Source organism: Augochlora pura, chromosome 7 (assembly GCF_028453695.1).
Source record: "Augochlora pura isolate Apur16 chromosome 7, APUR_v2.2.1, whole genome shotgun sequence".
In the NCBI taxonomy this organism is placed as follows: domain Eukaryota; kingdom Metazoa; phylum Arthropoda; class Insecta; order Hymenoptera; family Halictidae; genus Augochlora; species Augochlora pura.
The window spans coordinates 31,487,689-31,513,953 of record NC_135778.1 but is presented as its reverse complement, the minus strand read 5'-3'; the positions used below and the strand labels follow the sequence as shown (position 1 = coordinate 31,513,953).

At 31.2% G+C, this 26,265-nt stretch overlaps 8 protein-coding genes across 21 annotated transcripts; 4 read left to right on the top strand and 4 right to left on the bottom strand.

The window, feature by feature from the left end:
- The first annotated feature begins 32 nt into the window (after positions 1 to 32).
- Positions 33 to 3,205, top strand: Tos (Exonuclease tos). 3 transcript variants are annotated; one of them, XM_078185178.1, is made up of 9 exons: positions 33 to 109; positions 210 to 339; positions 412 to 531; positions 731 to 992; positions 1,095 to 1,310; positions 1,390 to 1,677; positions 1,770 to 1,974; positions 2,060 to 2,817; positions 2,895 to 3,023. In XM_078185178.1, the coding sequence occupies exons 2-9, from the start codon at positions 320 to 322 to the stop codon at positions 3,021 to 3,023; spliced, it is 1,998 nt and encodes a 665-aa protein (XP_078041304.1). In that variant the 5' UTR covers positions 33 to 109; positions 210 to 319. The 3 variants fall into 3 exon arrangements, with proteins under 3 accessions (XP_078041304.1, XP_078041302.1, XP_078041301.1); XM_078185176.1 differs by adding an exon at positions 3,068 to 3,205 and having other exon boundaries at positions 74 to 339; positions 2,895 to 3,003; XM_078185175.1 differs by having other exon boundaries at positions 74 to 339.
- A 44-nt stretch (positions 3,206 to 3,249) lies between these two features.
- Positions 3,250 to 4,545, bottom strand: L(3)neo43 (cytochrome c oxidase assembly protein COX16 homolog l(3)neo43). The gene is made up of 4 exons (XM_078185179.1): positions 4,366 to 4,545; positions 4,072 to 4,218; positions 3,883 to 3,994; positions 3,250 to 3,386 (listed from the first exon to the last, which is right to left on the bottom strand). The coding sequence occupies exons 1-4, from the start codon at positions 4,401 to 4,403 to the stop codon at positions 3,327 to 3,329; spliced, it is 357 nt and encodes a 118-aa protein (XP_078041305.1). The 5' UTR covers positions 4,404 to 4,545; the 3' UTR covers positions 3,250 to 3,326.
- A 281-nt stretch (positions 4,546 to 4,826) lies between these two features.
- Positions 4,827 to 7,706, top strand: Atpsync (ATP synthase, subunit C). Its single transcript, XM_078187937.1, has 5 exons — positions 4,827 to 4,982; positions 5,461 to 5,542; positions 5,653 to 5,745; positions 6,478 to 6,583; positions 6,971 to 7,706. The coding sequence occupies exons 2-5, from the start codon at positions 5,498 to 5,500 to the stop codon at positions 7,132 to 7,134; spliced, it is 408 nt and encodes a 135-aa protein (XP_078044063.1). The 5' UTR covers positions 4,827 to 4,982; positions 5,461 to 5,497; the 3' UTR covers positions 7,135 to 7,706.
- Positions 7,707 to 7,976: 270 nt separating this feature from the next.
- Positions 7,977 to 10,386, bottom strand: Ada3 (transcriptional adaptor 3). 2 transcript variants are annotated; one of them, XM_078187927.1, is made up of 2 exons: positions 10,020 to 10,386; positions 7,977 to 9,943 (listed from the first exon to the last, which is right to left on the bottom strand). In XM_078187927.1, the coding sequence occupies exons 1-2, from the start codon at positions 10,029 to 10,031 to the stop codon at positions 8,498 to 8,500; spliced, it is 1,458 nt and encodes a 485-aa protein (XP_078044053.1). In that variant the 5' UTR covers positions 10,032 to 10,386; the 3' UTR covers positions 7,977 to 8,497. The 2 variants fall into 2 exon arrangements, with proteins under 2 accessions (XP_078044053.1, XP_078044054.1); XM_078187928.1 differs by having other exon boundaries at positions 7,978 to 9,938.
- Positions 10,387 to 10,511: 125 nt separating this feature from the next.
- Pex12 (peroxisomal biogenesis factor 12) lies at positions 10,512 to 12,881 on the top strand. 7 transcript variants are annotated; one of them, XM_078187933.1, is made up of 8 exons: positions 10,725 to 10,922; positions 11,233 to 11,295; positions 11,398 to 11,575; positions 11,635 to 11,743; positions 11,821 to 12,017; positions 12,092 to 12,460; positions 12,537 to 12,622; positions 12,703 to 12,881. In XM_078187933.1, exons 3-8 carry the CDS (start codon positions 11,456 to 11,458, stop codon positions 12,812 to 12,814), a joined length of 993 nt encoding a protein of 330 aa, XP_078044059.1. In that variant the 5' UTR covers positions 10,725 to 10,922; positions 11,233 to 11,295; positions 11,398 to 11,455; the 3' UTR covers positions 12,815 to 12,881. The 7 variants fall into 7 exon arrangements, with proteins under 7 accessions (XP_078044057.1, XP_078044061.1, XP_078044060.1 ...); XM_078187930.1 differs by having other exon boundaries at positions 10,795 to 11,013; XM_078187931.1 differs by adding an exon at positions 10,512 to 10,641 and having other exon boundaries at positions 10,707 to 11,575.
- Positions 12,882 to 13,343: 462 nt separating this feature from the next.
- On the bottom strand, positions 13,344 to 19,327 carry Mer (ezrin/radixin/moesin family protein merlin). 3 transcript variants are annotated; one of them, XM_078187925.1, is made up of 10 exons: positions 18,826 to 19,315; positions 18,573 to 18,642; positions 18,362 to 18,491; positions 18,079 to 18,284; positions 17,620 to 17,847; positions 17,335 to 17,544; positions 17,126 to 17,232; positions 16,430 to 16,559; positions 16,009 to 16,344; positions 13,344 to 15,709 (listed from the first exon to the last, which is right to left on the bottom strand). In XM_078187925.1, the coding sequence occupies exons 1-10, from the start codon at positions 18,855 to 18,857 to the stop codon at positions 15,332 to 15,334; spliced, it is 1,827 nt and encodes a 608-aa protein (XP_078044051.1). In that variant the 5' UTR covers positions 18,858 to 19,315; the 3' UTR covers positions 13,344 to 15,331. The 3 variants fall into 3 exon arrangements, with proteins under 3 accessions (XP_078044051.1, XP_078044052.1, XP_078044050.1); XM_078187926.1 differs by having other exon boundaries at positions 18,573 to 18,679; positions 18,826 to 19,313; XM_078187924.1 differs by having other exon boundaries at positions 17,126 to 17,544; positions 18,573 to 18,679; positions 18,826 to 19,327.
- A 509-nt stretch (positions 19,328 to 19,836) lies between these two features.
- Ykt6 (YKT6 v-SNARE homolog) lies at positions 19,837 to 22,273 on the top strand. 3 transcript variants are annotated; one of them, XM_078186755.1, is made up of 4 exons: positions 19,837 to 20,040; positions 20,320 to 20,516; positions 20,783 to 21,054; positions 21,132 to 22,273. In XM_078186755.1, the coding sequence occupies exons 2-4, from the start codon at positions 20,327 to 20,329 to the stop codon at positions 21,270 to 21,272; spliced, it is 603 nt and encodes a 200-aa protein (XP_078042881.1). In that variant the 5' UTR covers positions 19,837 to 20,040; positions 20,320 to 20,326; the 3' UTR covers positions 21,273 to 22,273. The 3 variants fall into 3 exon arrangements, with proteins under 3 accessions (XP_078042881.1, XP_078042880.1, XP_078042879.1); XM_078186754.1 differs by having other exon boundaries at positions 19,837 to 20,043; XM_078186753.1 differs by having other exon boundaries at positions 19,838 to 20,043; positions 20,222 to 20,516.
- A 226-nt stretch (positions 22,274 to 22,499) lies between these two features.
- Positions 22,500 to 24,763, bottom strand: Nd-42 (NADH dehydrogenase (ubiquinone) subunit ND-42). The gene is made up of 5 exons (XM_078185159.1): positions 24,616 to 24,763; positions 24,448 to 24,520; positions 23,352 to 23,993; positions 22,882 to 23,274; positions 22,500 to 22,804 (listed from the first exon to the last, which is right to left on the bottom strand). Exons 2-5 carry the CDS (start codon positions 24,514 to 24,516, stop codon positions 22,679 to 22,681), a joined length of 1,230 nt encoding a protein of 409 aa, XP_078041285.1. The 5' UTR covers positions 24,517 to 24,520; positions 24,616 to 24,763; the 3' UTR covers positions 22,500 to 22,678.
- Positions 24,764 to 26,265: the final 1,502 nt, after the last annotated feature.

The following is a 26,265-nucleotide window of genomic DNA, read 5'->3' as shown; positions in this document are numbered from 1 at the left end:
AGTTGTCGCTTCGGTGATCTTGGGTGGGGGTAGTATGTTTGTACATACGTACATCTAATCATGAATTATGTTCAATGATTGAAATAATTTGGCGGCAATGTGAATAACGGTAACGTAGTGTATATGATTCGGATCAGATGTTCGATTGACTCCTTAGTGTTTTTATTAAAAGTTAAATATGGGTATTACGGGTTTACTTCCATTCTTAGAAAAATCTTCGAGAAAAACAAATATTAACGAATTCACTGGTGGTACTGTTGCTATTGACTCCTATTGTTGGTTACATAAAGGTGTATTTACGTGTGCTGATAAATTGGCCATGGGACAACCGACAGATGCGTAAGAATATTGTCATTGTTGAACTATTATTTATCAAAACGGTATATTGAATAAAAGTCATTTTCTTTTTAGGTATGTTCATTATTGTATGAAATTTGTATGTATGTTACTTAGTAATAAAATTAAACCAATTCTTGTGTTTGATGGACGACATTTGCCTGCAAAAGCACAAACTGAAGTTAAACGACGAGAGTATGTACAAATTTAATCGTCCACTATTTATTAAATGAATAATTTTGTATTTATATTTTTATCTGGAATTTCAGAAAACAATTTCTCAATTAATATTTTTAAAAAATCCATAAATTCATATTTATGAATTGTTTACAACATTTAATCTTGCAAATATCTGGTAAAGTTAGTGTTTAATTTTATATTATATTTTTTTTAGAGCTAGACAAATGAATCGTAGCAAAGCTATTGAGTTAATAAAAATGGGACAACATGCAGAAGGAAGAAACTTGTTAAGAAGATCTGTAGATGTTACACATGAAATGGCTTTGGAATTAATTAAACAATGCCAACAAATCAATGTTGATTGCATTGTAGCACCATATGAGGCTGATGCCCAATTGGCGTATTTAAATATTAGTGGAATTGCTGATGTTGTTATTACAGAAGACAGTGACCTAACATTATTTGGTTGCAAGAAGGTTACTATCATTTTATTACACTGTATTTATTTTCATGTCTTGTTTATTTAAATTTGAATACTATATAAATTTTATTTTGAATTATTTTTTCTTTTATTATAGGTATTTTTCAAAATGGATATATATGGTAATGGTACTTTAGTAGATCAAGAACGTATACATCTTGCTATGGATATGCAGGCAGAACAGTTTAGTATGGACAGTTTTCGTTATATGTGCATTTTGTCAGGTTGTGATTATTTGCCTTCTCTCCCTGGTATTGGGTTGAGTAAAGCAAAAAAATTTATTATGTTAAATACGGACTCTAATATATACAGGGCAAGTTGTACCTAACTTTATTTTTATTGATCTCCATAATATTATGTATATAAATCAATAACAATTATTATTATCATAGGGTTTAACTCGTTTGGGATCTTATTTAAAGATGAAATCATTAGTTGTAACAAAAGACTACAGAGATGCATTTATATTAGCTGATATTACTTTCAAACATCAATTAGTCTTTTGTCCTTTACAAAGAAAACAAGTTCGCTTGAATCCACCTTCTCCTGACATAACAGAAGAGCAATTATATTATGCTGGTGTAGAAACAAATCAGGATAATGCACTACAACTTGCTTTAGGAAATTGCGATCCATTTACTGCAGAAGTGCTTCACAATTTTGATCCTGATAAAGAGGAGGTAAATATCAATACATATAGAAATATATGATTTGTACAAGTACCTAAATTTTTATTTTAATACCGAATATCACTTCGATTTGTATTTTTCAGAATCAAAATATATCAAATTCTTGGGGTCGGAAGTCAGTTCAACTTCAAAATACTAGTATTTGGTCACGAAAGTTTCAATTAAAAGAAAATTTGATCGAAAAGTCTCCACACAATAAGCGTCAACAAAAGACTGTTAATAAAGAGATGATTCTCCAAACCAATCGTTCGAGAAGGTCTCTTTTATCACAGCATAAAGATAATACCGGTATTGCAGTATATTCTTTATTTCTTTATTCAGTATTTTTTATTGATAGAATATAGCTAAATATGATTGTATCTAAATTTTACAGAATCTACAGAGCTGAATACAAATGAGATTTTAAATATGTATGAATCTAGGGACTCTGAAACGGAAAATAATTTAGAAGCAAATTTCTCTTTTTTTAGTGAAGAAAGGACATCTCCTATTTTGATTAGACGAATGAATCCTTTTTCCACGCAGCCATCCACTAATGAGGTTTCCCCAAGTCTTTTGTTTAGAAGCATAAGTCGTATACTGGGGAGAGGCAAAATGCGTGTTAGAAGAACAATTATAAATGAAAATGTTACTGAAGAAAGTAAATTCTTTGCTAATACTAGTATAAAATGCAATAATAATAACATAATTGACGATGATGCATTGTGTGCATCTAGAAATTCAAATGAAATTTTACAAGAAGAAAGAAATAGGATGACTGAAGAAAATAACGCCACCAGTAACATTAATGTACAATCCTCATTAATAACTGACAAAATGGATACAGACGAAGAATGTAATTCATCATCTACATCAAGTCAGCGTGATGTTATTGATAATTCAAATAGTTCATCTAACTTTGATCTTGGAAAGTCATATTTAGATACTCAAACGAATGAATTTGTTTTAAGTAGAAACAGCAATCAATCAGATGATGTAGCTGAACCATTTCAATCATCAGAATCTCTTGCAGATTCTGATTTCTTAGTTTCACAAGAAAATATAAATACCTTAACTAGTAGTTTATTTAAATGGTCTAATACAAATAAGAAAACCAAACTTCCTAACAGTAGAAAGTCCTCAAATTCTAGAGTAAGTAGTATTACAACATCATATTATATATTTTTCTAAGATTCACATCTAATTAAGTCCTAAAATATTTATTTCAGATTTCGAGTAGTAAAACAAACACGACAAGCAGTACTCGTAAAAATCAACAATTGAATTCAGTACAAAGCCAACAAGGTTTATTAAGCATGTATGGATTTAAAAAAAGAAGTAAGTATAATATATTATAAAATCAAATTTTTTAAAATCATATAAAAATATTATTTATTTATAGAGTTGGTGTAAAATTACGTTGCACATGAAGATTATTATATGTAGAAAAAATATGAGATTTATAAAAACAGTATAAGATGGAAATCCAAGTACAAATATAATTTAGTGGGATCTCACTTTATTATACATAAGATGCCAGGCAGCATTATTCTAAGTATTACAATTTTGTACAAACATATTCATATGCTATTAAAAATGTACTGAAAAATAAACTAACGTTCCTTTGTTTACGATTAATTAGGAATTATTTAATACCTTTACTATTTCTCCTCCCAAGGTCTTGGTATTCTTACATTTTTCCAATCATCAAGATCAGAATTCTAAAAAATGTAAATGAAATAAAGATATAACAATACAGACAAGAAAAGAGAGTAGATTATCAAATCAGTATTGACGAATCTATATGATCCTATTTTATTCTCCAAATGACAATAAATATGACTAAAGAATATATCTCACAAAGAATGCAAAAATTGTATAAAGAAAGTTTTGTTAAATCTTTTCTGGTTAAAGCAGAGTCCTTTAATTATCAATATTAAACTTCATATAAATATACAAAATAATGAAGTTAATTAGTACATAAAAGTAAAAAGTATTTTATGAACTTATTATTCATAATTATAACATTTAACAGTTATGTATTTGTTTTATTTCATATGCGCACATTAAAATGATCAACAATCCAATGATTATTCTTTATGTAAATGAATAGTAACTACTATATGAAATATATATCACTCAAAATCATATCATAAAAGATCTGTAAAATTATTATTCTTGTATACAACCATAATATCTTTAATCAAAATTACATACCTTCTGCAAATCTTCATATATCTCTTCTAGAGGAATAGACTCTTTCATTGTAATACCTGCTTTTTTTATATCTCTTTTAATATCGTACGTTGTCGATTTTCGGTATTTATATCTAGTAATCATTGGAATTAACTAGTATTTCTTATTTCCATGTTATAAAATTTAAAGGTCTAACCTTAATGTAATTACCTTACTTCCGTAATTTCACGAAGTGCAAACGAACCTCCTATTACAAGTACCATAAATGGTATAAAATATCGAAATGTTGTTGAGTTAATAAATTTTGATATCCTACTCATTCTACTGTTAAATATTACATACATGCTAATAAGTAACCTACAAAATGTGAGGTTATGTTTCTTATTATTTCAGTGCAAGCATTGCGGCATGCTTGCACATGCACATCAATGTGTGTGTGTATGTACGTACATAAAGTAGTTTCAAATAATAACATATATGTACATACATAATTCGTAAATATACCTATATAATATCTGATCCGCGCCAATACAAAAATTCATACTGCATATGTAATTTAATAAATACTTCTTATTTCTAGAATGGTTATTTCATGTGTGAACATCCCATTGTATATCAAAGCAGACGACATATAATTCTACACATTCTGATTGTATGCAGTTGTTCACAGGTTTAAAGTGGGTTTCACATGTTCAAACATGTTCCTGAATCAATATGTAACCAGTAATGGAGAATCAAGTAAGTGTCCACTTTTGTATATAATTTCGTTAAGATTGACTGGTTTTTCGTAAGATTGAGCATAAAATTGATCTAATGAAAAGAAATAAGAATTTTTCATACAAAATAATAAAGAACAAAGTTAAATAAATGTTGCCGGAAATGCAGACGAAGAACTGAATTGATCAGTAATTGCAGATAAAACGGCGCTCGGCTAAATTCGGTTGGTCGATACTGAGAATCGGCGATCCTCGGCCCGTTGGAAGTGGCGAATAGGTCATTGCACAGAAGTCTGTTCCTTTTGGTCTCTCAGGATAGGCTGTTCGTCGACGGTTCTCTAGTCACTAACGAATTCAACATTCCAAAGGCCGGGTCTTCTTACCGCCTCTCGACATTGTCCTCTGGTAAGTCCGACCGCTCGCTAGTAAAGATCTCGATATATTAAAAGAAAATCACCGAAATATCGCATCAATCGTCGCGTTAACTTGTTCTCACGTTGAATTATTCACGGAAATACGTTTCTTTGTGGATATCGTTCGTGATATAATCAGCATGAAATTTGTACAGCACCGATATCCGGCCATCAGGGAAGAACACGAGTAGTAGCCATTTTCTAGTGTTTCGGTCGTACTCTCGTTACGTTTTTTTGAAGTAATTATCGCTCCCTTGACAACAGGAAAATTGTCATTTTTCACAAGTTAATTTCAACCTTGCCACCCTATACGAATGTCTTGTGGAACAATTTAGTATAACGCGTTACGTAATCCTGCGCTTCGTGGATTTAGTTCGTGGCCTAGTGGTTCTCTGTATAGATTGTGCACGCGTCTTACGTACGAACTCGAGGCAGTTTCCTTTATACATTGCCGTACGGACGTTTTGCAGGTAATCTCTCAGCGACCACACAACGTCAAACGTCACCATGTTCGCTTGCACCCGATTCATTGCGCCTCTGGCCAGGTCCACCGTGAGTAGAGAGAATCTTATTTTCATTTTTCCAGTTTGTTCGTGATGTACGATTATTATATAACGCAACGACATTGTTTTACCGTGATTCTGGAATACTTTGTTCCGTAGTTGGTTGCTGGAACCAAGAGCTACATGCGGCCGCTGAGCAGTGCTGTGGTCAACCACAGTCAACTTCTTCAACAAAATCAAATCCAGAGCCCGGTAAGTGTCGCGAGTACCATTGACTTTTTTTACACATTGCATAACCTCTCCCATATTCGAGGTTACATAAGTGGTTTTATTCTTACAACAGAACAGTTTTTATGAATTAAAATAGTAAATCATTAATTAATTTTGTCTGGATAACAGCCATTCATGAACCACAGATTTTTGTATTGACTTTGTGTGTTGATGTATATTAATGATTGCTGATATCATGACACTTAGAATGTACTATGAACTGAACAAAAAGACTAATTATATGCAGACCATTGAAATAGGATCTTCGAATTTACCTAAAAATTGCTGAAGAGATAGATTTATAAAAAAATTTATTATTTTTTTGAACTTATTTCGATATATATATATTTTTATTTTATCTAGCTTACACAACAATCTGATAACTGCATTAGATGCAGTATTTTTTATGAAGCTTATTTTTTTTTTAATAAAGACTAGATAAATTTGGTTTTAATATACCAATGTATTGACTTAATATGTAACACCAATAATAGCAGTTATGTAAGTCACATTGTTGCAGTGTAAAAATACTTGGATAATCTAGAATTATTTTGTATCATAGATACCTTATTACATAGAAGAATCAAAGATTAAATACAAAACATTTTATACATTACATTATTTGTAATGTTAAACTCTATAGCCTTATATAGAGCCACCTTACTATTCATTCATAATTCATATACAGGTTATCTGTTTAATTATTTTCTATAGTCACCTATTCTGCGTAACTTCCAAACTTCCACAATCTGCCGCGACATTGACTCTGCTGCCAAGTTTATTGGAGCTGGTGCAGCCACTGTTGGTGTTGCTGGATCAGGTATACAATAAATAAAGTCATATTCTTGTTATCCTTGATAATTAAAATTTTTTACAGATTTGATTTCTGTTCCTTATTCCTTTCATAATTGCTCTATATTCATCATTCTCCTTTTTCAGGAATTGGCATAGGATTAGTTTTTGGTTCTTTAATTATTGGTTATGCCAGAAACCCGTCTCTGAAACAGCAAGTGTTCAGCTATGCTGTTCTTGGTTTTGCATTATCAGAGGCAATGGGTCTTTTTTGCTTAATGATGGCATTCGTTATATTATTTGTCTTTTAGTCCCAGTTCCTTCAATCAATCCTTATAGCAGTACAGTTATAAATTTTGTTTAACTATATATAAGATTCCGATCTAAAGAAATTGAGATTTTGTTACAATTTTAGGTGCTGGAATTGGTTCGGTATTCGGATCGTTGATTATTGGTTATGCGAGGAACCCATCGCTGAAGCAACAGCTCTTCTCGTACGCCATTTTGGGTTTCGCCTTGTCCGAGGCCATGGGTCTTTTCTGCCTTATGATGGCTTTCCTGCTCTTGTTCGCATTCTAAGTCAACAACATCGCATAAGAAATTTCTGATAGTTTTAGTGCGTCACTGCCAAGACAGCATCTTCTGACTCAGACTGGGAACAGTGGAAGCTGTTCTTGGTAAACGGGATGCCATGAAATCATTAGAGAAAGCTCGAGTTCTGGTTCGACGGGGTGTGCGACGGTACGAGAATTAATGCAAATATTACTTGGCTGTACACGTGTTGGATCATTTATCGGATCGTCCTAACCCCTTCAAGCCTTTTGACTTGTTCATAATCATTTCATGGTTTACTGTCTCATGTAGCGTAATTCACATTGTTATAAAAAATCAGTATAATGAACGAATAAGACGTTACTGGAAGTTTATTAAAAAAGCGAAAAGAAAAAAACAGCCTCACTTGCATACCCCTCATAATACGCACGTACGTATTTGACATAAATATATCGATCCAAAAGAGTAGTACTACACTTTTGAACGTTTTTGTTACCCGGATATGGTTCATCATTGTGCAGTCGCGCGCGCACGTTGTTGACGTAACTCCTGACGGAAAACTGTACAGTGATATCGAATAAACACTTTTGTCGTGAAAATATTATTTATTGTTTCTGTTCTCCTTCTCTTCGATATCTTAATGTCATTCTGTGGTTTCCAAATATTTTCACACGGAAATTGCTTTTATGAAATGTAAGATATCAGAATATTGTAGGTAAATAATTAAAAAGTAACGAATCTAAAATTAATACTAAAGTATGCAATTTTTTCATTTTCGTTAGTTTACCATGTTTACTTTGAAAGTGTTTTCTACAAAACACAGTATTACAATTTATGTACGAGTTATTTAAAGTACACAGTTACAATGGGAGAAAATAAATAATAGTACACATGTGATTGTTTTCTATCTATGTTTATTAAATATAAAACGTAAATTCAAGAACAACTGCTGACAAGATATTAAACATAGGCCAAATGCATCTAGGCATTAATCTAATTAAAATTAAAATTTGTAATTATTAATTTATTAAATTGAAATAACTAGCTATCTTAGCGAACTACATTACAGACTTTATGTATTATATATGCATAAATTTAATGTTTGTGAATTTACAGGTAGAGAATACTGTACAATTTTATACAGTAATGTGTAAAATGCTTTTTATGCTTTATTTTCCCATATGCGAGATGACAGATGAACGTTTTCTAAATGTAAGTTAAGAATAATATTTACTTAAAAAAATGTAAGTAAAGTCTTTTGTCTTCATTCATTTAAAAACGGTATGCATTGCAGTTTTCAATTAACTTTAAACGTTTTAGTTTAAAAATAAAATTAACATTCGTAAATTTTTTATGTAGACATCATAATATACGATAGTATAAAAAAATGTTAATTTACAGTTTTGCCAAAACCTATTTGCGGTTCTGCTAAATTGTTATGAGGTAACATGTTAAGTTGATCTAAAAGGTTTTCCCTCTCTCGTAAACAGGACCACGCCTTTTCTTGTTCCTTCTTTGTTAATGGCATTTTCCTTTGTTTTGATAACATTAATTTTTTGTAATGTTCTATCACCTCACCATCTGCTGTACTAATTTTTCTTTTCAGTGCTTGTCGTTTACTCTCTTCTTGTGCCAAATTCAGCAATCTCTTCAATTGCATTACATTATGATTAGAAAGTGCAGTAAGTTCCTGCTGACATCTTTTAATTTCCGTCAAAATTTCGTCGTCGTCTTGTCCTTTCTTTTGCGCATCTGGCTCTAAAATTCCTTGTTCAACGAGTTCTTTGTGCATCCGTAATTCTAAATTAATGGAATTTTGAATAGTAAGGTCTCTTAAAACAGGGGGGTCACTATCCCTGAAAAGTTTATTATCTGTATTGTTATTTGCAACATATACATTTTCTTCCAATAATGCAGAGACTAATCTTTGTGTGAGAGGTCCTGCTATACTATGTGCTTTTTTATCATTCTTTCCAACTAATAAAGACACGTCAGAACGACTTTTCTTTTTGTCTCTATTCGGATTTGCTGCATCCTCTTCTTGCAGCAAATCATTATGAGCCCACATTAGGCTGTAATGTCGGCCTAATGGAGGAATTTTTTTAAACTCACTGATATCATTGTGTGTAGTAATTAATTCTTCCAATAACTTTATGTCATCAGGCATAATGTCTGTACAGTATGGGTCAACAGATGCCCAAAATTTGTTTGGAGTATCATTTTTTGGTAGAAGTAATTTTGGTGATTCAGATTTCGAACCTTCAATTCTAGACATTTCATGGACATTTGGAATGACCTGAGAATTTGAACTAGTTACAGCTTTTTGTTTGAACAGCTTTGCAGGTAAAGGCGATTGAGTTTTAGTGTTAAGTTCCTTTGGTTTAAACCTTTCTTCTTTAACTTTCTTGTCCAGAAAAGAAAGACCTTTACCACTCTTGGATCTTCTGTCCCTGCGTTCTTCTGCTGATGATAAGTTCGCTATTTCCTCTTGAATCATACGATGTCGCACAACAACAGAAGATAAAAGCATTTCTAATTCTAATTGAAGTGTATCAAGGTCTTCCATTCCAACACCTTCTTCTATATTGCGTTGTAGAATACTGGTATATCTTGGAAGAACACGGCTATTGTCAACAATTTTTAAAATAGACAACGACATAGTTGTCTCCATGTTTTCCGAGCTTGTATCAGAATTAAGTGTTGAAGATTGAACAGTCTTCCCACTTTCCCTGACTTTGACGACAGCTTTTTTGGAACTTTGCTTGCCTTTGCCAGACATGGTAGTAAGTGTAATGTAACAAGTAAATGTTCTGATGATAATCACGTTGTTACTATACTAAGAAATATTCATTTTTAAATAATTTCATTATATTGCCACATTTTCGTTCCATTTTCATAGTTTGATCAATTACCTTTTCAGTCATCGATTTTGCGATTCAATTCGACGAATCCAATTGTCATGTAGGTTTAATTTGTTATTTTCTATTTGTCCATAATTTGTTGTTTGAAAACGTCGTTCAGTATTATAGGTTATGAAATATTTACAATCAATTTCGACAATGTCTGCTTTCTTCAACTGAATCAACAATATACAGAATGGATCGATCAATTTTCACCCAATTGTAATCAATCGAATAAAATGTAGTCTCATTTTCATAAGTTTATTAACAAAATATTGTTTATTCAACTAAACACTCGTATGAAAGCGCGATGCAGACCAATGGCGTCATCTAACGGTAAAGTCACCAAAACAGTCAATAGGAAAATACAGTAGTGCCAGAAGCGAAGGGCTCAAAAATTTGAGGTATGGTACAGAAACTGCCTTTCTCTGATTGGTTGATGCATCACAGCTAAGCAGTGCTGTCCTCTCAGTTTTAGACAAAGAGAGGTGAGTGAGCAAGAGAGCACGACATCAATACAACCCACAAGTGAAACGTCACCCTGACGACCAATGTATACGTATATGTTGTTTAAATTACATTGGGTAGAACCTTAGCTTTTACATTGAGTATGTCAGAAAGATACAGCATTTATGTTCGTATTTGCAATAGTTGCTGGTATACCGCTGGCGAACAGTACAAATGAAATATCGCGTCGAGTGTTTCAGATGGAACACCAGGTAAATGCATGCGCGAAAGAGTAAGACCGCAAGCACAGTTGAGTGAGACGACCTAGATTCTCGTCTGTGTGGACACTCCACATAAAACCCGTTGCTTTTATTCTTTCTTTTTTCGATCATCTCCTGTCCTCCTTCTGAACCAACTGCGCGAAGCTGAATGCGTGCTAAAATAATGGGGATAAAAAAGCACAATTTGGTGAGGCATCACTGTATGTAATGATGTACAATACATTTCGCGGGAAATATTTTTAAATTGAAATTTACATTTCGCTTTAATTTTCAATTAGGTAATAGCAAGAAAAGTTCTCTTATAACATAATCTATTTTATAATTAATGCTAAAGTTAATCAATTGTATTTGCAACTTGTTAATTAATATATACACATGTACAAATAAATTATAACATTTTTTTAGTTGACTTAATAGAGAAGCATTTACATATCGTGAGGGTGTAGAATTCTTATGATGTCATTTATGATTTATATAACCAAACCTTTAATTTTTAGGTATCATCATGATATTTAATACTTTAAAGCAAATAAGATTGAAACAAATATACATCACTTCCGGTAATCCTTATCGTTTAATATAAATTAAAGTATAAATAAAGCAAATATTTGATAGACCTTGCTTGTAGTATTAACATTTTTCTAATTACGATGGGGTCATAGGTCAATAATATAAATTATGCAAAGGTGTATAGTGGCATTGAGAAAAAGAATTTAAATTATGGCTGAAAAAGGAGCGCATTTAACTGGAACCAATTTTATAAGGCCTTCTATATTCGAAATTATAGCACAGGAATCATTTGCATCAACCGTTCAACCGGCTTTCAAAAAACTTTTATCGGTAGGTTATGTTCACTATAGATGGATCACTTTGTTGTTTCATAATGAAATTTTTTCCAGTTTATTCTGTCATTTAATCCTGAACGATATGGACATCTGCTCAAATGGGCAGATGAAGCCTACTTAATTTTTAACATAGCTCTTCAAAGATATTATCTGAAGAAATATTGTAAGTATCCAAACCTTGGTATATTTGTAAATAACTTAATCAATAATACTTATTATTATATAAAAATGAATTTTCAGCTGCTTCCTTTTCTGAAGCATTTTATGGCTTGAAACGTATAGCAATAGTAGATTCGATAATTAAACGTAAATTACCAAACAAACAAGAGAAACTATCTTTAATATTGATAGTTCTATTCCCATATTTGAAACAGAAGCTTCAACAAATAAGTCAAAAATATCAACTTGAAGAAATAGATGGTTGTGCTCCACAATCTGTAAATATTGACGTCTATTCTAACATCCACAGTAATAAATATCTTACAAGATAATAATTAATGTCTTATTATAGAAATGGCAGAAAATATACCGAAATTGCATTGTTAAGGGATACACAATAAGTTTCATGACGTATGAATTCATGGTATTGTACAACTATATATTGTATGTTGCTGGGAAATCAGTTTATCAATCACCACTTCTGAGACTTTTATCTATTACATTAACATATGCTGAACCAAGGCCAGCACTTACTGTTTCTGATTTATTAAGGAAAATAAAACACAATTCTTTTGGTATCAATGATAGTATAGATATACTTCAACGAACAATAACAACATCTTTAGAATTTGGAGCATTCTTCCTTCAATTTGTATCATGGTGGACTCAAGAACATTACGAGAAAAGTTTTATGACCTTACCTGTCCCACCACCACCAAAGGTGAGAATTGTTGTAGACACTTCATTACAAATGTATAGAATCTTCATAGATTTATACTAATAACAATCATTACTAGATTCCAGAAGTGGCTAAACAATATAAAGGGAAATGTCCCATTTGTTATAAAGCATTGAGGGTGCCCATGGTACTTTCTGTTTCTGGGTGTGTATATACATCTCATCAAAAGTAATATTGAAAATATAAATATTAAAATTATATCCCATAATTATTTGATTTTACAGATACGCATTCTGCTATCAATGTATTCTTCCTGTAATATGTGAAACTAAAAAGTGTCCGGTAACAAATTATCCTGCTCAGGAGGACGATTTAATACGTTTATACTTAGATTAAGTAATGTATATATATCTTTATGTACAGTGTAAATACACATAAAAAGAAAATTTGCTTATTCTAAAAACATGTCACAATTAATTTATGAAGGAGAAAAAATGTTATCAACACCATGAAAATATTGGTATATTTATTGCGTATTATAATGTAAAGTTTAATATTAACCTGATTCTAAGGAAGAAAACATGGCATCGATTATAAAGTACACTAATTGATTTAAGCAGTTGTGAATTACATTTACAGGTACATTCAACTATCTTACAGAAAATACTGATTATGGCCGAAGCACTTTTCGATTAGCATCCAATACACTCGCGTACACGAATCACAGACAACGGCGCCAGAAATTCCAGCTATCGGATCCAATTGAACATTCGCACCACATTTTTGGTCAAGATTCTTACGCAACATAATTATACTCAGTACTGAATACTAAAAATTCAACGTTCTCTAAAATCTAGGAAGCAGATAGTTTGAAACATTAAAAGAGCTACGTTGAAAAAAGTCTAACAATTTGTTTGTTATTGAATAATCAGTGTCGCGTAACAATTACATAAGTACATGCTTTGTTTTGTATAAAAGGCACTTTTATATTGATTTAAACAACAAACATTCCAAAATATGGACAACCACACATAAGATACTTTATTACGAAAGTAATTGTTTTCCTAATGAACTGAATTATTTAATTAAATTGAAGTAATAAGAATGAATAAATTGCTACAAAAGGAAAAGGATAAAATGATATTTTAGGAATGCAGGATTACAAAATATACGCAATGTTTAATATTGCATAAAAGTAAAGTCCTTTTTTAAAAGTATTGTATGTATTTGCTTTATGGAAAATATTTTTTGCTGTAATAATTTTTCATCAAATTGTAATTATAAAAATATCTAGGAACGTAAATTCTATTTCTACAAAAAACTATTATTTACTTACTTACTCTCGCATCGAATGTTTAAAATTCATGAATTCATTATATTGCTTTTATAAAAATATGTAGAAACTCTTATAGTAAAATACTTGAACACTAAGTTCTCTACCACATTGATAGGAACATTCTTCTTCAATTAATTCACAAAAGTTCTATTGCTCTAGTCTAATCAAACTAACTATACCGTAGCATGTTGTTTCATGGCGTAAAAATCGTTAACAATATTTCGCTTTACATCTATACACAGATTTTTTAACAAAATGTCAACACATATACATGCTTATATATTTTGATCGAAATGTTAGGTTTTAAATTCTTTCTCACTAACGTTAACAATACAAATTTGGGTATAACCCATTTAATTTTTTACGTAAAAGCTACATAAATGTAGACAGTCTTTTGAAAAATTTCTGCAAAAGTAAACGATGTACGAGTATGTATCGCCTTTATCATTTTTAGACTTTCGAAAAAACAACAAACGTTTCGCTATAATTTTATCACCGGTCAATATATCATACTACGAAAAAAGAAATAAAAAAAAATTCTATGTCAACTTTAATATTTTTTGATACAATATATTCATTTTATAGAATCTATACAATAAGAAAACGAACGAATTTGATTAAAAATCAATAAAACTTGTGTAGTGATCAAAAATTAAATCGAAATATTTATTGCCATTTCTAGTCGAGATTCTGGTTAATAGCCAGAGTTCATTTTAATAAGTCGTTTGACTAGACTGCTGCTTCAATGCGTTTTTCCATTGATTCACTTGCAATTATGCGTTGCAAAAAGTCACATGGATATGTAATCAATAATTTCATGTCTAAGAGTATTAACACTTTTCTATAGCAACAGTATCTATGCATGCTTTATAATATTGCTAATCAAGTGTAATCAAGAAATTATATAAAAATATAGAAGCATTAAGAAATACATGCGATATCAAACATTAGAGTTTCACCGATAATATTTACGTTTCAGAAAAATAAAATTCTCTATTACGCACGTATATTTTCACTTTACTCTACTGACTTAACTTTATCTACACGGTTTGCACAGTTTTCAACAGATCTGTATGAAAAAAATGGATATTGACGCTTTCAGGAATTACTTAGGTCTATGTATTCGTAATACCTAAAGAGTTTAGTTATGCTTTTGATTTTTCATACGTACTTTTTCGTTTGTAAAAATCTACCATTTACAGTAGGAAGTCATTTGAAATTCAAAGTTAGCTCAGCAGTTAATATGCAAATGCACGATAGTAGAGTGAAACTGCAAGCTTGGGTGGAAGGAAACATTTTGCTGAGATTACCATTTAATGAGAAAACATGTATGGCCTAATGATAACTTCGAGGGTTTAAATATTAGTAAGTAAATCGAGCTGTTACCATGCATACGATGAAGCAAAATGTACAGATAATTATGTATAGGTGAAACGTACGTTCCAGTATTCTACAACGTATACATACGCACGTGTTTACATGATTTCTACATCTCATAGCTTCCATACTTGATCGTATGTTACTTCATTTCTTGTTGCGTTCACACAAGCGTCAATTCGTTTTAAAATACAGATAAACTACAATTCTTCAAAAAATGCGACTCTAGCTTTAGTTGATCCAGACTTCACTTTTTTCAACGTACTATATTTGTTTTCACCAAGTCGCACCTGTTCCTCGTGCAATTGATCTAATTCGCACTGTTTCTCCCCGACTTTCATCACTTCGATCTCTGTGCGTAATTCTCTTAGCTGTTCTTGCAGGTGTTTACTCTTCTCCCAATAGTCTACTCTCTCTTTCTCAATTTCTAAGGACAATTGGTCGACGTCACCATCGGCTATTAGGTCGTATGACGTCAAGTCAGCTGGTAACGGTTCTGTATCCAGTTGCAATGTTTGAAGATCTGCTTGCAAATCTGATGGAAGTACTTGTGTCGATGGAAACAGATTTGGCACAGACTATAAGATACAAAGTATACATAAATTAAGGATGGCTCATAATTTATAATGAATGTAGTAACATGAGTATGAGCAATTAGCTTCAATGTAATGTGTAATGCGTATATATTTGCGAAGCAATGTCTTTTAATATCAAATTAGTACTTAATTGTAACTACTACTTGACCTAGAATTTAAATTTTCACAAATAATAGTTGAGTAACAAAATGTTACTCTCAACAAATCATTTTTTCTATCTTCGATGATTCTGAAGTTTCACCGTATTATGTTTTAATAGAGTCTGAAATTTGTCTACTCACTGCTATAGTGGCGGTGTAAGCATTTCTACTGAGGAATTCCAGTAGCTTTTCTTTCGCTTCTTTTTCTGCGATTCGTGCACGTAACAATTCATCCTTTAGCTTCTCAGCTTCCGCGGCTCTTCTCTCCGATTCTTGTACTAATCTTTCAGTTAGTAATTCAGCTTCTCTAGTTTTCCTCTCTAGATGAACTTTCTCCTCTTCTGTCTTCATATTGTTCAATCGTATACGCGTGATCTCCTGTTCTGCTTCTGAAGCTTTCTGACTTAACAACATTGCTTCTTCTTCAGCAACACGACTTTTTTCAGCCAAGAGGTCTGCAGTCTCCTCTGATCTCCTCTATAATAGATTCCGTTTAAATTACTTTTTATAATGATTGATTCTTCAAGTAAATAATGTAATAAGAATATTATAGTTATCTTACAAGTGCTTCGTTTGCTAGTCGAATTTCTTCTTGATATTGTAATAGTCGTTGTTCCATAGCTGCCTTTTCCCTTTCCGCTGCTTCTCTAAGTTGTTTCTCCCGTGCCAACTTATTTCTTTCAATTTGCCTCCTATCAAAAGAAATATTACTATAAAGAGTTGTTAATATCAGATATTATCTACCAGGCAAGTACGTGTACAAAAATTTATTTGCTTTAAATTCATATTGTAATTTATGTAAATAAGTATATACTAACCTGAATATATATTTTATTATTCATAGATTTCAGATCCTACAAAATGTTAAAAAAAAAAAGAAAAGAAAAGGAAATACAGTTGTTACAAGCGAAGTATATATATAAAAACAAAGAAATAATTTATTATGATGGATAACAGATTTCGTATTCAGATTGGGTATATAAAAAGCTTTGTATAAACGTGATTACTTCCCTATATTTTTTTCTAAAACGTTTGTTATATTTTACATAAATACTTCATTGCTATTGTAGATATTAGTTAATAAAGCGTTATGGCTTACTGTGTAACATGCGGATAATTCAGAAAGCTAATAAAACTTATTAGTTTAAGCTATAAATATATTTAATGGGTATAATAACATTTTATATTAAAAGAATTAATGTGATAACATAATCGAATAACACACTGTATTATGATAGATGAATATGTGAAAACTTACCTTGACTTTTCTTCTTTGGCCTGCGCCTTCATCTGCTGCACCTCCATTGAGTCCGGCTTGCGTCTCCTCATAAATAGATCGTGATTGCCGATACACAGGTCCAGGATCTTAACAAATAATACGTGAGCAGCTTTGTCATTGCTATGTTCGTCCAATCCTAAAGCTATCAAACCCTTCACCCAGCTGCCAACAACTGACTGTTTTTTTACCAGTTTATTCATGCGAACTTTCTGCGAGAAGAACACGAAGTTTGGTGACGTCTTCTCCACCGGCTTAATTACGAATTTCTTGTCATCAAAGCTAATATGCCTTATCTCCGACCACGTGAACGTAGTTTTTGGGGCCAACTTGTTCTCCTTTTCATAGATATTTAATCCCAAGGCTGTGACTCCCAGCCAAAGATCAGTCTCTTTCTTGTTCTAGAATTTTAATTATGTTATTAGATTGAATATTTTAGTTTGAACAGCTTAATTTCATTTGTTGAAGATACTTACGCTAATAGGAAAATAATTAACACCATACATGTCGAGGTCTTGAGCAATCTTAAGATATTCCATTTCGGCTTCGTCTCTTGACATCCCTCGATGATCTGCATACCATATTTTTATTCTGTCTTCCCACATTTCCGGTGTCATCTGATATTGATCTATAACCCTCTGTGGTAATAAGTCTTCACTGGCAAGCATTCCAGGTCGATAAGAAACTTCATCGTAGTCACCATACTAAAAAAAAAGCATAACACGAATCAAATTTTAATAATTGCATCTTAAATAGATCAGTTAAAAACTTTGATCAAAACATAAACAAAAAATTTAATCACATATCAAATAAGAAATTATTTCACTTGATTTAGAAACTATTTTCTTGTGCATATAACTAATGTACAAATAAGGTAATATATTTTAGAATCCTAATTTTTCAAATATATTATGTGAATAATGTTTTTCAATTACCTTTGCTTGCACCGCGTAAGAAGCTAACAATACAGATGCTTCAGGTGGACAATAAATATCCATAGAAAGAATGGCTTGTTTCACTTGAAGAAAGAATAAATGTTGGGTCACTTCTTGAACTAATTCTTCTGCAACATCTTCTGGATAAAATTTTGCCAAGAACATGAATGGTATAGTGGGTTGCTGAGAGATGCATTGATCTTGAACTATAATACATTTAAAATTAGTTTCTGTCAATGATGCATGTCATAAACAGAATGAATCAATAAGTTTAACAATTTACCTTTTTTGTCTAGCTTCAACCAAGATATGAATCCTTTGGCATCTTCGTATTGAAGCCCAAAGTACCATGTTTCTCTTAATCCTATCGTACGGCAGACTAAATCAAAGAGATCTCTTCCAGTTGATCTCCACTACAAAACGAATATGTCATAGTAAATTTTTACATAATATACAGTGGTAGTGTAACCAGAGAAGGGATAGAATCAACTAACCTCTAAATTAAATTCCAGCTCAGCATCCAAGGTACAGACTTTAACGGGGAAAGATTTTCCAGACTTTTTCCTTCGAAACGGTGGCATTTTACTCCTCATTATGTTCACTCAACATCACGAAAAATAAAAGCAATCAGTATCGCAAAAAAAATGGAAGAAAAAAAAGTGAAGCTGCTAAGGGTATTGTAAGACTCTGCCAAGCGGTAAATTGTTTATAAATTTCTCGGAAGGCTCGAATGAAAGATAACCTTACCTACGCATTCGCAGCATATTGACCAAATACATTGAAACGCGTAATTAGAATTTTGTCGACTCGATCCTTGCAACAGACCATCACAATTTTGGCCGAGGGTTTCTTCATTGAATCATCACATCATGTCGTTCCTTTTCAAGACTTTATTTCTAAAGCAAAAAAGAAAACGAAGAGGGAAATGACACAGAACTGTTTCTACCAACAGAAATCGTCTTCAGTTTCTTGTTTCGAAACAACAGTTTATTTCCACTAATTTCAACCAATTCAAGTAACTTCGCTTTTAGCAGTGACTGCATTGCCATTATAGACACTCGACCACCTTCATTTATCATCAGTTTAAAATCTGCGATATCGGTCAGAAAAGATATTGAAAATTTTTATCATAGAAAATTTATTCACTAATAATAAATTTTTAAATAATTATTTTTACACAGTTAAAATATGAATAAAAGGTCTATTACATATATTTGTAAGCTTCACATATAATTGAATATATATAAAATATGAACGAGCAATATAATCGAGAAACATCTTCAAAATTAAAATCATTCTAATAATTATTCTCTATTGTTATTTCCTTTGTTTGTAATACTAGAAGTTTTCTTTAGCATTTTTTGTCATGTTTTGTATGTTTCTTTTATAATTGGTATGATTTAACATCCAATATGTGGTTTTATTGTTGATAACACTTAACTTTAATAATAAAACTTTCCATTCTATATTTTTTATATCATAAAGTATCGTGTAATATAATGTTTTGTACATACATCATTAATCGTAGAACATACAGTGATACCTCAACTTCTGCAAGATTTTTCTTCCTCCCTAAACAAACGCTTATATTCCCACCATTTTACTGCACATCCAATCCACAGTAAATCCTGTCTTGGAATCGAATTGTCGGCCAATCAGGAACAAGCAAGTTTTGCCTCTATTCTCGCTAACGGAGCGAGTCGCGATTAGAGAGTTTGGCAGAAGTTAAGGTGTTATTGTATCGCTGTACTTATGTACTGCAATTGAATTGAGAACCGCTGGTAGCATGATGGCAGCCTCCTTGTCTGTTAAAATTGAAGTAATTTAGGTGTAGTTGCGAATGGAACTAGGAATAGTTGTTGAATAATTATTGGAAATAAAAAATTTTTGATTTGTACATATATACTTAATACGAGTGTCCCATATTTATAAATTCAAGCGAGAAAAACTTTATACTATACGGTGGTGAGTTTGACAAAATATCTGTTGATTTAAAAAACATACCCTTTTCTACTTTGTTATGATGTATTTAATAAAGTACGATTTACCTTTGCAAATCAATCACAGTTAACATTGAAACTTTGTTAAAATAATACTCTGTACGACAACTGAGTGTTTTAAACTATGTCTCTTCTGTTACTAGTGTCTTCTGTACCTGGATATTAAGATATCTTATCAACTGGTTCTCCTTACCAGTTAACAAGTGCAAAATCCATTAAAAATAGTATGTTTATTTTATAGCCAAAACATGGTAAAGTTGTACGCATTATCTATTTTGTATAAAAAGCCTACATCGGCTATAGCCTTAAAGGCTGCCTACGATGTCGAATCATTCTCATTTTTTCAAAAGGGAAGCGTCAAAGAATTTATGTGTTTTGTAAGTAAAACCATTGTAGAGAGGACTCAGATCAGCTTCAGGCAAAGTGTAAAAGAAGGAGGTAAAAGTTCAATATTTGTTTGTATGTGATAGCTCTTGTTCTAACACTTTATGTTGCATTCTTTATAATTTCTATAGTTTTGTTTCGGTTGACCCAAGTTATGTAATTCACACGTATATAACTGTATTACTGAAAAGTATATTTCTGGAATACATATTAACATTGCTTTGAAATGAGTCACGTACTTATTGAGTCACGTTTAATATAAAAGTTGCAAATATAATATAGTACATTAATATAGTAACATGAAATGAAATTCTTAACAGATTACATGTGTCATGTATATGTAAGAGGGGATAATTTAGCTGCAGTACTTATATCGGATCATGAGTATCCCAGGAGAGTAGCTCACACATTGATTACAAAAGTCATGGACGAATTTTCCATGAAATATCCAATGTCAACATGGGAAACTCTTAGTGAAGCAACGACTGATTTTTCACAGCTTAATGGATACCTAGCAAAATATCAAAATCCTAATGAAGCAGATGCTCTTACTAAAATGCAAAATGACTTGGATGATACAAAAATTATTTTGGTGAGTAACATTAAAAATGATTGTCTAAAAATTTTGTATTTCCTTTTATACAATTATTCTTCTTATATAATTTGTAGCACAATACGTTAGAGGCTGTCCTTCAAAGAGGAGAGAAGCTAGATGACTTAGTTTCAAAGTCTGAGGGACTTAGTGCACAGTCAAAAGCATTCTACAAAACTGCAAGAAAAACTAATTCCTGCTGCAGTTTAGCTCCTTGAAAGCTTCTATTAACAGATTATGCTGGTTATATTTCAGCAACAAATATTTGTCATTTTCTAATGACAGTGCAAAGTGCAAATATTTAGTATTATACGTGTTTCATTCAAAGAAATAATTGAAAGATGTTCTGGTTCTGTCATGTGCAAAGTTGAATATCAAATGTACAGATTGTTTATATATAGAATGTATGATGACACTTAAATGTTAAACCACTGCCGGTTTCATTCAGTTGATTTTAAAGAAATGAAAATTATTATATGTAAAACCCGCCTTGATTTTTAATGTATTTCTGGAGGAATGTATGATCATGAAGTAAACAATAAGGTAGTAGATTTATACATTCCAATTTTATTTAGTTAAATCGAAATCGGACTTCCAAAAATGTGGTACAAGTAGATTTAATTGAAGACACTTAACTGAAAAGAACAATTAGATATTGTAAGTACAATGTTCAGATTTATTTGTACATTAAAGTGAAATGTGTTTGTACATTTTATTTTGTATTATACTACGACTACAAGGAGTAGAACTTTTTATATTATAGATGTATTTGCTCCATAATTGGCTCATGGCTTTCCTTTTTATGACAACTTAGCCAAAGTACTTGATCTGACAAAAATATTTCTTTTACATCACGATATGATTAGAATTTACTATTTCTACAGAAATTTTATTGTTGCAATACCAATAGAAAAAATTGACTATTCATTGCAGATATACATTTTGTAAACCTGTAGACTAATGATGAATAAAAATGTCTTGTACGTGTGTAAATTACTATTGGTAATTTCTACATATATACTGAAGCATTTATACATACATATTATGCAAATTGTACTGTTATGAGAAAGAAACCTGCAAATAACAATTTCAGTCTTTGTGGATATTTAGCATTCTAGTTTTAAAAAATCTGTATCTTGACATATAATGTTATATTTATATATTTAAATTACCTGTGACCTTTGTGTATATGAACGAATATAATTTCTTAAACAATGTACATTATCAAGGCGTATTTTTTGTGACATAATAATGCATTAATAATAATACTATTAAATAAATACCAAGCTTTATAAATCAATTTATTTCGATAATTACTTATAGTAAAGAATTATAAAAATTTTATTTATTATGTTATTAAATCATTAATCCCGAAAAATAAGAAAATAGGATCAATACATTTAATCATTTTCAAAAGTACAAACTTTTAAATAAATTGAGGAGTATTTGCAAATTTTTCAGGTTTAATATGTAGTATTATAGCCCGTTTAGTAGGTAATACTTCCATAAATTAAGTAATCCATACTATTTTTCGAAACGTATTTATTTCATTATATTATAATATTAAGCATAATAGAATAACTACATTTTATTATCCAAAAAATGCCTTACATTATTTTAGAATCTAATAGCCTCGATTTATAAAATCCTGGTGACTACTTCGAAATGCTTCGCGTTCTAGTTTAGGGTTGCCTTTAAAATATGCTTTGTCTTCTACTAGGAAGCCAGGTTCATAATGTAGAACAGGATACTTGTAAACAAAACAAAATTACATATTTTTTAATCATTTTAGTATTATTGGATTTTAGTTCACATTAATGTATTTACCTTTTTCCATACTTCTTCTTCTGCTGCTTCTTCCTCAGGAGTTTGGACTATCTCTGGGGGCAGAAGGAAATTAGAAGCTGCAGCCATTTCACAAAATAACTCTTCTCGTCCATAACAAGCTAGGGCTCTAAGCTTTGCAACATCTGCCAATGAACCGAAGCACCAATCTTTTATCATAGTATTTGTCTCATCATCAATATCTAGCTTCTCAATATCATTTATTATGGCATCAACATCACCTTCTCTAGACCAATCATAAGCTAATATATATGTATGATTATTCAAAGATTTTAAATATTTATGTTTGTAAGCATTCTCTAAATTGGTCAAAAATTTTGTGCTAAAGACTTCTGTGTTAGCTTCCTCTGATCTAGCTCTTCGCCTAATTTTCTCCTTAAATGGAAGAATAAAAGAATATGGTAAAAAATGGAAGTATTATAATCCACTATCAAATTATAATAGAATTTTACCTGGACATCTTGTACAGGTACATCCAAATATATTGTTATATGTGGTCTTGGTATTTCCTTAGCAGCTATATTTCTTAATATGCTATAGTGACTAAACAAGTTTTCAGATATGTACCCAGCCTGCTTCATGGTTATGGCAAAGGCAAGGTCTGAGAAAAAGCATCGATTAAGAACCACTCCTTGACCAGTTGACAATAAATGTAGCAATGCATTCATATATTGGTCATATCTCATCCACAAAAACTGTTCTTGGAACAATCCTGCCCTTCTATCAGTAGGATTTTTTAAAAACTTTGATATGTCATAAGATTGCATATTTAGTGGCAGTTGTGGATCCAATGTTCTTCTGTCAAATCCATGTTGATTAATATATAATTGCTCATGCACTGGTGGTGGCATGTACAGCATCCCAAAAGCAGCTGCTAATTTTTCACAGACTTTAGTCTTCCCAACAGCAGGAGGACCGTCTACAACCACTAGTCTTGTATTTTCATCAAACCTATATACCATTGGATCCAAAGCGTTTTGTAAAGCCGTAAATTGTTTCTTCCAGTAGGGAAATGGAGCAGGTTTCACAGCAGGTTTCATATTAGCAGTCCTTGTCATAAATGCTACTTGCACTACATTGTGATTTTCTGTTATCTGAAAATTAAATGATCAAGAAGACATTTCTTTTCATTAGTTATTTTTTATGATTTATAATCGAGATTAAATATATAAATAGACATACAAAAACCTTATAAATTAAATAAGTAAATAACAGCTGACACAATATAATAGTTTCAAGATGAAAACATAAAATGTGTTCCATAACAATAACAAATTTAATAATTACAATGTAAATTGATTTAGCAATAAAAATCTATTATAGGTAAAAAAAATATTATAGGACAATTTATAGGTAAAACATTTTTTTTAATGATTATTATATTTCTTACACAAGTAATATATAAATATATGTGTATGACAAATTTATTAATTTCTAGTCTAGAAGTGAATAATAGAAAATGAAATATTTAATAAACAGAACACCAAAATATGGTTCGACAGTTGTTATTTACATTATTAATTTAACTGCACTATTAAGAATACTAACCTTACATAATCGATTTAAACATCTTGCAGGATTGACTTTTGAGATGTTGACGCTAAAAATCGATGCCATTGTACTGCAATAAATATTGTACAGGTAAGTTTGATTTACATACGATCAATAATGTACGACATTATAAAGTACATTGCTCATGTATTGTTTGTATCTTACCATAAACACTATGAGCTCCTATGAGCTAACAGCGATTAAATGCCTCTAGCAGGGTAGCCAGATCAAGATGCACGGTATCATATGGTAGTATGTCACCATATGTATTTTACACTTACACTGCTGCACTTTTACCCACCTTTACCTGATTAACGTCACGTAAATCTAGGTCACAATAATACATAACATAAATATTGAATCATCAGCCAATTAGAACTCATCAATTTGTATACCTATTCTCCCTAATGGAATGTGCTGTGTTAAAAAGTTTAATATTTCAATGATACAGATTCAACATATTCCAACCTATACATACGTATATTGTTACTATCTTAAAAAGAGCTTTCCTAATTTAACTGTTATTTAATTGAACGCTATAGTTATGTTATAAACAATAAATAACAATTTCTCAAAATCAAAATAATTTTTGTTATATTTTATCAATAAAAACGCAACTTTTTCTATATGGTTCTATACATTTTCTTTTCATGAAAAAAACACGTTTTTATATAATTAATAAAATTTATATATGAAATAATAATTATGTAACTATATATTTTAACTTCTGTCTCTGATTTATAGTTTAATATCACAGGAGCAAATTATCAATTCACCAAATTTTATTAATATTCAAAATTGACACGTTTCTTTAGAATCCGAATTTGTCTGCTTATTAAATATATACTATTATAGAAGAACATCGATGCGTCATCTGGCAAAACTAACCATAATATCAATTGCTTAAACGATTCAAATATTTTCCTATAGGTGATACTTAACAATACATATTCCCCCGGGCTTACAAGAATACTAAACTTTTTTATAATCCCTACCGTCAAGTACAATAATGCTACTTGATCGCATTTTAATGTGCATCCAACTCAGTCCAATGGGTTCGAACTAGGTAATCTTAAAATTGAAATCATAAAGTCGAAAAGGCTTAAAATGCCTGACGGTCGCTAGGCTGAAAAGGCTTAGCATGTGTCAGGGCTTGGACAAAAAGAATTTTCACAGGTATCGGGAATCCTTTTATTGCTGATATAGATATTTTATTGTCTGGAACCCTCATTTAAGCATTTTTCTACTGTACAGTTTAATATGCCGAAAAGGCCTAGCATGTACCAAGGTTAGAACAAAAGAGTTCCCGTACGTATCGAGAATCTTTTTATTGTTGGTCTAGATACTTTATTCCCCGAATCCATTATTTAAGCATTATTCTAGTATGCAAGTCTCAGAGACCAAAAGGGCTAAGGATGTGCCAGGGCTCGAACAAAAAGAGTTTTCGCAGGGATTAGATAATAGCTTAATTGCTAATCTAGGTACTTCTTGTCTCAGAACCGTTATTTAACCATTATTCTGATATACAGTTTTTTAATTTGTATGCTATGAAACGAGCCGTTTATTTTGAGAGTGGCCTAACTCCATTTGTCAATTTTTTTCCGATTGCCATGGTTACATGTACAACTTCATGTTATTTATCAGTAAAGCATTTCAGGTTGCTTATATTCCGAGCAAATACGACAATTCTTGACACATAAGTTTTCGAAATATAAGGTCTATTTAAATAGAAGGTCGCTAATAGCCTTGCAGCTGATGCGACGTAAAACCTCTAAGAAAAGAAAAAAAAAAGTTTTCAGAGTTAGTTCAATAATT

What these genes read in the sequence shown, in the direction of transcription:
- Tos (XM_078185175.1), top strand. Translation starts at nt 179, where the DNA reads ATGGGTATTACGGGTTTACTTCCATTCTTAGAAAAATCTTCGAGAAAA. An exon ending in ACTGAAGTTAAACGACGAGA is followed by an intron (nt 532 to 730) that starts GTATGTACAAAT and finishes TATTTTTTTTAG; the next exon opens with AGCTAGACAAATGAATCGTA. An exon ending in ACAGCATAAAGATAATACCG is followed by an intron (nt 1,975 to 2,059) that starts GTATTGCAGTAT and finishes TAAATTTTACAG; the next exon opens with AATCTACAGAGCTGAATACA.
- Atpsync (XM_078187937.1), top strand. Translation starts at nt 5,498, where the DNA reads ATGTTCGCTTGCACCCGATTCATTGCGCCTCTGGCCAGGTCCACC. An exon ending in AAAATCAAATCCAGAGCCCG is followed by an intron (nt 5,746 to 6,477) that starts GTAAGTGTCGCG and finishes TATTTTCTATAG; the next exon opens with TCACCTATTCTGCGTAACTT. An exon ending in TGTTGGTGTTGCTGGATCAG is followed by an intron (nt 6,584 to 6,970) that starts GTATACAATAAA and finishes TTACAATTTTAG; the next exon opens with GTGCTGGAATTGGTTCGGTA.
- Pex12 (XM_078187931.1), top strand. Translation starts at nt 11,456, where the DNA reads ATGGCTGAAAAAGGAGCGCATTTAACTGGAACCAATTTTATAAGGCCT. An exon ending in ATGGTTGTGCTCCACAATCT is followed by an intron (nt 12,018 to 12,091) that starts GTAAATATTGAC and finishes GTCTTATTATAG; the next exon opens with AAATGGCAGAAAATATACCG. An exon ending in CTGTCCCACCACCACCAAAG is followed by an intron (nt 12,461 to 12,536) that starts GTGAGAATTGTT and finishes AATCATTACTAG; the next exon opens with ATTCCAGAAGTGGCTAAACA.
- Mer (XM_078187924.1), bottom strand. Translation starts at nt 18,671, where the DNA reads ATGAGGAGTAAAATGCCACCGTTTCGAAGGAAAAAGTCTGGAAAATCT. An exon ending in TTAATTATTTTCCTATTAGC is followed by an intron (nt 17,545 to 17,619) that starts GTAAGTATCTTC and finishes TTAAAATTCTAG; the next exon opens with AACAAGAAAGAGACTGATCT. An exon ending in GCCAAAGAAGAAAAGTCAAG is followed by an intron (nt 16,560 to 17,125) that starts GTAAGTTTTCAC and finishes TTCTTTTGATAG; the next exon opens with GAGGCAAATTGAAAGAAATA.
- Ykt6 (XM_078186755.1), top strand. Translation starts at nt 20,327, where the DNA reads ATGGTAAAGTTGTACGCATTATCTATTTTGTATAAAAAGCCTACATCG. An exon ending in GCAAAGTGTAAAAGAAGGAG is followed by an intron (nt 20,517 to 20,782) that starts GTAAAAGTTCAA and finishes AATTCTTAACAG; the next exon opens with ATTACATGTGTCATGTATAT. An exon ending in ATGATACAAAAATTATTTTG is followed by an intron (nt 21,055 to 21,131) that starts GTGAGTAACATT and finishes TATAATTTGTAG; the next exon opens with CACAATACGTTAGAGGCTGT.
- Nd-42 (XM_078185159.1), bottom strand. Translation starts at nt 24,516, where the DNA reads ATGGCATCGATTTTTAGCGTCAACATCTCAAAAGTCAATCCTGCAAGA. An exon ending in TACCTGTACAAGATGTCCAG is followed by an intron (nt 23,275 to 23,351) that starts GTAAAATTCTAT and finishes CTTCCATTTAAG; the next exon opens with GAGAAAATTAGGCGAAGAGC. An exon ending in AAGAAGAAGTATGGAAAAAG is followed by an intron (nt 22,805 to 22,881) that starts GTAAATACATTA and finishes TTTGTTTACAAG; the next exon opens with TATCCTGTTCTACATTATGA.